The 6,213-nt window shown below is 34.5% G+C and overlaps 1 protein-coding gene across 3 annotated transcripts; it reads right to left on the bottom strand.

Moving 5' to 3' along the window:
* Positions 1-326: 326 nt before the first annotated feature.
* LOC128863152 (transcription factor Adf-1-like) lies at positions 327-4,232 on the bottom strand. Of its 3 annotated transcripts, none has more exons than XM_054102124.1 (5): positions 4,049-4,232; positions 1,337-1,485; positions 1,148-1,282; positions 890-1,043; positions 327-812 (listed from the first exon to the last, which is right to left on the bottom strand). In XM_054102124.1, exons 3-5 carry the CDS (start codon positions 1,278-1,280, stop codon positions 755-757), a joined length of 345 nt encoding a protein of 114 aa, XP_053958099.1. In that variant the 5' UTR covers positions 1,281-1,282; positions 1,337-1,485; positions 4,049-4,232; the 3' UTR covers positions 327-754. The 3 variants fall into 3 exon arrangements, with proteins under 3 accessions (XP_053958099.1, XP_053958101.1, XP_053958098.1); XM_054102126.1 differs by having other exon boundaries at positions 4,160-4,223; XM_054102123.1 differs by lacking the exon at positions 4,049-4,232 and having other exon boundaries at positions 1,337-1,750.
* Between the last annotated feature and the right edge of the window lie 1,981 nt (positions 4,233-6,213).

The raw sequence follows: 6,213 nt of genomic DNA, 5'->3' as shown, positions 1-6,213 counted from the left end.
ATACATTATTAAACCTTAGTTCATTCCCTACAATTCTTACTAAGAAAAGATTTTCCTATGATCAAAAGATTTCGAGATAAAAATTCCTGCATAAACGATTTAAATTTTGCAAAAGCGTGTGGCGCACTTCACATACATAACTATAAATATACATATATCTTAAATGCAACAAAATTACTAAGTATCAGCAAAACTTGAAATTCCAGAGTCACGATCAGGTGGGATAATATAATATGAGATAAAAAAAATACACATTTATTCAACAACAAACCTTTATTTTTCATGTTTTCATAAACTTAGTATTTCATTAATTAAAAAAAAAATAATAATAATAAAAATTAATTACATTTATTTCAAATAGAAACGAAAACGTATTATTTTATAAAAAAAGGTAAAGTACATCAATATATCTTTAGCATATTGCTTATGGCATAAAACTTAAAAGTAAAATGTAAAGAAAATTCACACTATGCTTTTAATTGGCGCTCAGAGATTTAAATTTTGCATAGACGTACTGCAGTACATCCATTTTGAAATCTAATTGTTGTTCAGGCGGAACTTTTTCGAAAATATCACCAATGGCACCCAAAAAATTGTCGTGGACGTAAGTCTTCCGACTTTTTACAAATCCACTTACGTCTTCATTTAAAGAATTGCAGCTGCTGTCTTCGTCTTCTTTTCGCTTCTTTCGCTTAGTAGAAACAGATTCTGATTCTTCTGTTTGGTCGTTTAAAACCAATTCGCCGCTTTTGCTTCACTCAAACGAAAATGAAGACTCTGTTTCAATTTCTGTTTTAATATTTGTTGTAGACCTTGAATACATATACATATATAATACATACATAAGTGTTAGGGCAACATACATAGGTATATATGTATGCATACTTACTTTCGGTCTGTGATATTTCCTTTTAAAAAACACATAGCATCAAAGTATGCCCACTTCCTGAATGAAGTAGCCCTTCCTCTTGGCTGCTGATGCTGCTTCAATTCGATTGAAAAGCGATCACGCAAAGATTTCCACCGTTTGCGGCAGTCGGCCTCTTTAAAAGAGAAAAATATGTATGCATGTTATTGTTATTGTTATTGTATTGTACGTACATTCATCATGGTTTATATGTACATATGAATGTATACACATTCTTACCAGATTCGCCAACCAGCGCCGACACGTCGCGCCAAGCCAAGTATTTTTCGTTTTTGTCCCGATAAGACAATTGACTCCTGTCCCAGATGCATCTGTGCACTTCAATAGCATTTATTAAGTCTTCTTCAAACATAACTAAATAAGAAAAAGATTTATTGACATGAAACTAAATAATATCTGCAAACTTACCTGAAGTTCACAAATGAGATGAAGGTTTGCTTTGCTTGCCTTGCTTGCTTTGTTTTACTTTGCTTTACTTTGAATGCTTCTTTGAACGCTGTCAGAAGATAGGTACAAAGCAACGCGTGAAATTGAAACGTCAAAGGGCGGACAAAGTGCTGCCAAATAGAAAATTGCGCTATTCGAAACTGTAAAGCGTTTCAAGCGAGTGAAGCAAAGTTGACATGTGGCCAACTTTCACATGCCATATTACAGTCGATTTCAATGTTTTTCATTTCATTTAAGGCATTTGCATTAAGGCAGCGCCTTAGAGCTACACTATTTAAATCAAAATAGACGAAAGAAAGAGATGGTGTTATGCACCTTGCATATGTACACAAGAATGATGGAATACGAATACGATGGGCGAATCTATTCAAGGTCGTAGCATTCGAGCGACAACAATAATTTTTAAATTACATAGCATTGTCAAGGGAAAGGGAATAGAATGAATGCCAAATAGTTAAGTCGCGTATTTACACCGCAACAAAAACTCTCCGTAATTCCGTTTTACTGAAATTTCAAAATTAAGGGCGAGTTGAAGCAATCAACAACTCCATCACACCACCTTCTAATAGATACGTCTTGAATACAAGCTTGCACCTTCCGGATTCGCTGCGGAGGGAAATTCCTTGATTGTGAAGGGGAATAATAGGCGAAAGCAAGAATGGAGAATACAAGGTATTGCCTTCCGAATTCGCTGAATCTATGAATAAACATACAAAATTAAGGGGAATTACTTGTTTAAGAAGAAGAAGAATAGGCAATAACAATAGAAATTACTAAACACAAGACACAACACTTTCTTTCCAAGCCGTCATCGGTATAAAAACTGCAATTATAATTCGTGTTTTCACAATTTAACACGCAGAACTTCGTTTTCATTATTTTTTTTAGTTTACTATAAATGTCACTAATCACAATTTTACCAATCCATTCACTGAATCTTTACAAACATGTTATCTCCTCCTTTTGTTTGTTTTGTTTATATGATTTTGTATTGTACTATTATGGTCATGCACCAGCCTTGTCAAAATCGCGAAAAATAAAGTAACTGTTTTGGGAACACCCACTTTCAGTATTGAATTCACCTTGTACATATATTTTCAAAGAACTGTCAAATAGAACATTGAGCAGTTTGAAACTTCAAGGTATAGTTATTGAAGCCAAAAAAAAATAAGATGTTTGGAAATGTTTCTTCTTGATTGATATCATTCCACACAGGTGGTACCAGTAGAGTAACGTTATTTGTTATTACTTCTGGTACCTAGAATGCCAAAATCTCTAAAGTAAGATTGACAGTTTGAAATAATTTATATAAAATTTGAGACCAAATAAATAAAAAAAATTTAAACCAGCAGCCCTATCGCTGATACGAGTACCACTTCAATGTGCCCTGATACCAATGCGGAATAATAAAAAGTGAAGTAATGAGGCTGCTTTCTCTATTCATTTTCTGAAACTCGGCTGCCTTATATTTTACAATGTTGCCTTTATTCGATGGATGTTTGATTTGTAGCTTCTCTGGAGGCATTTACATATGTTTAGGGGGTAATTTTGCTATTCGGGCATGTTCAGCAATTCACTTTCGAATGGATGTCGATATAAATTGAAGCAATTTCAATGAAATTTTCCTTCAAAATTTTTTTGCTTGTGTTTATACAGGGTGTCTGGTGGCAGAATTAGGATTATTGTAAAGGACCCATTTTTCATCACCAGTAACGATACGGTTCAAAAAACTTTCATTTCAAACCCCGGGACTGTCTTTGAAATAAAAAAGGTTAATGTCCCCCCGATGACATTTCTCCAGTGAGTGGAATACGGAGGCTAGAGTGTATCCGACGTAACAGTGAAAATTTAGTGAAAAAAGGTCCCTCTTGTATTCTTTATTGAAATAAAATTTTATCATTAAAAAATTATTTTTTTAGTTCAGCCTAATTCCTAATTCTGCCACCAGACACTCTAACCAGTAACAAAGAAGTTATTTATCAAAACATAACAAAGTTGTCACCAAATATACAAACATACAAATGTAAATTCATCTTTCACTTTAAGTTTTCTCCAAAAAAGACGGATTGGAATTGAATAAAATAAGGGGCGTGCGGTAAGCTACATTTTTTATTTGAAAGGTTTATACGAGTATACGGCATTAATTATGGAGTCTAAAATCATTCAAATACCCGCTCCGGTTTATTTTTTGGCACGGATCCGAGAAATCCGATTTTCGATAACACCGCTGCATTTGATCAACGACCTGACTTGTGCTCACTTTGAGGTCATCGGCCGATTGCATGATTGCTGATTATTGACATGCACCTTCGATTTCAGAAAACAACACAAGTAAAAGTCTAACGGACTCAAATCCCACGAACTTAGTCAATTCACGTCACTTTCACGGAAGATAACCCTACCCTCAATTTGTTTGTATTAAAGTTAAGTTTCACACGCGCAACTCTACTGGGCGATCAAAACCATTCTATTAAATCACTTGAATCTATTCCGATCTAATCTGATTTCACATGATTTCATCTTTACTAATCTGAGCAGTAGGAAAGGAATCTGGCTTAAGTATAGTACGAATTTTTTGCAACATTTTGCATTTGCCTATTTTTTGCTCATAATGCTTACGCAAAATAAAATTTCTAACATAACAAAGGTCACAAATTCACTATCTCTTGTCACCTTTAAACTGCGAAATAATTATTTTTAAATGTATAGAATTATGAATATAAAAAACAATTAAATTCGTATAACATTTATTGGTATAGTATTTTTAATGGTCACGTGAACGACCAATCAGATTAGCGCAAATTTTGTGTGTGCAAAAATTAGTTGCGAACATTAGAATTAGGTCACCACGAGCGAAATTGTATAAAGTCTACAAGACAATGTTAAAGCTAAGATAGCTGTTACTGGGCATAGTTTTATCACTTTGAACCAACATGGTTTTGGTCAAGGATGATTTCCTGATACTAGCCACTGGGTTTCCATTTTTCCATGTGTGAAATCATAGTTCAGCAATGGGACGCGTACCATTGAACTTATCCCAAGCCTTCACCACAAGTTCTGGTGTCCCATAGAGAGTTTTCTTAGGACATTTGTTATTTGTACTCTAAATTAATGCCATTAGTAGATGTTTATCTTTTGCCAAGTTGCCAATAAATTGAAGACTAGTGGCGGTCGCTCTTCAATTGGATCTAGATAATCTCAACCGTTGATGTGTGAGAAACTGCCCATCCCATTGTTTATCATACCCTATTACCTTTTCCAAAAAGCTCTTTACTATGCGTAACTCGCATCGAATTGCTGACTGCGATTTGAGATCAATAGAGGTAGTTAATATTTGTGTTTTTTGATGTACTATACATAGGTTTCCTACTCCTATTAGTGGTGTGCGTCTTGATGTTTTTTCCACAAATGGGGGAGCCTACTGTTTTATGTCGCCTCTGAAGGGCAGATGGTTTCTTTTGGCAGAAATACGTACTTATCGCCATTGCTTGACATTTGTAAACGCCGTCTTGAGTAAATCTACCTTTGTAAGCGATTTTTTACAGTTTAAAAATGGATTTGAATTTGCAACAGTTTGTATTAAAATTTGCGTTAAAAATGTATTCCATGGTGCAAAAACCTTAGAAATGTTGATGCTGTAAAGAAAACAATCGTTAAAAATGGACTCCATTCGTCCATCGAGAATGATGAACGTAGTGGAAGGCCACGGACATCGAATACTGATGAAAACATCAATAAAGTAAAAAGTTGATTAATAACTGCAAAGTAAACATAAGAGAGCTGGCAGAGGAGTTGAACATTGCTTAAGGATCCGTACAGAGCATTGTACGCAGTCCAATAACCCAAACACTCGGCGAGTGAGTGGAGACCTCCTAATGAACCAAGACCAAAAAAAACGACATCGTTTTTAGTCAAAAAAGAAAGCGAAGCTCACAAATTTTAAAGATTACAGCGATATTGTACCCCACGAAATTTTTTACAGAAGGTTAGAAAGTAAAGTCATTTGGGCGTTATGAGACGTTTACGTGAAGCAATTCGGTAAAAAGGAAAAGATTTGTAGGAAAAACCCCTCGTGGATTTTGCATCATTATAGCGCATTGTGTGAATTTTTGAACAACAACAAAACGAAAAATCATCCAACAGTCATCGAATTCACGTGGTATGGCTCAATGTGATATTTTATTATTTTATCGAGTTAAAAAACGACTACGTGGAACGCAGCGCGTTATAACAGCCAAAAGGAATTAATAAATAAAAAATAAAGTCGAAGACGGCTCTGATGGCTATACCGAAAATAGAGTTCCTGAAATGTTTCGAGAGCTGGATCAAATACTGGCATAAGTGCGTTGCAGTTGATGGCGAGTACTTTAAAGGCGATAATATTATATTACTTTTGAGCAATAAACTTGTATTTTGCTTTTTCTGATTATATTCCGGGATCGTTTTGATAAAGGTAGTATATTAAGATTAGTCTTCTTAGTTAGTCAAGAACTTTTTAATCATTGGCTGATATTAAAAAATATATAAATAAATAATACTTAAATAATCTGCACTGTTACTGGTAAACATTTGTGTCTGGTGACAACTTCATCATCAAATAATTTTAATTAAGTATTTGCTAGTTATTTTGAACACATTTTGTTTGTTATCCACACACACCTAGGGTTAGATTGTAGCGGCTGTCCTTTATAAGACAAAATTAGCACATTGTGATGCCGCATGGATCTACTTATACAGCTATGGACAGATAAATAGGGCACTTCACCAGAATAACATATAATGATGGACACTCAAATAGCGCACTTTTTTTGATTTGCAAGGTGATCTTTCTATTAACG

This window comes from Anastrepha ludens, chromosome 5, assembly GCF_028408465.1.
Source record: "Anastrepha ludens isolate Willacy chromosome 5, idAnaLude1.1, whole genome shotgun sequence".
Lineage (NCBI taxonomy): Eukaryota > Metazoa > Arthropoda > Insecta > Diptera > Tephritidae > Anastrepha > Anastrepha ludens.
The sequence above is the reverse complement of the archived record's forward strand: the minus strand, read 5'-3'. Positions and strand labels throughout refer to the sequence as shown.

What these genes read in the sequence shown, in the direction of transcription:
- LOC128863152 (XM_054102124.1), bottom strand. Translation starts at nt 1,280, where the DNA reads ATGTTTGAAGAAGACTTAATAAATGCTATTGAAGTGCACAGATGCATC. An exon ending in GGCGCTGGTTGGCGAATCTG is followed by an intron (nt 1,044 to 1,147) that starts GTAAGAATGTGT and finishes TCTCTTTTAAAG; the next exon opens with AGGCCGACTGCCGCAAACGG. An exon ending in GGAAATATCACAGACCGAAA is followed by an intron (nt 813 to 889) that starts GTAAGTATGCAT and finishes TATGTATTCAAG; the next exon opens with GTCTACAACAAATATTAAAA.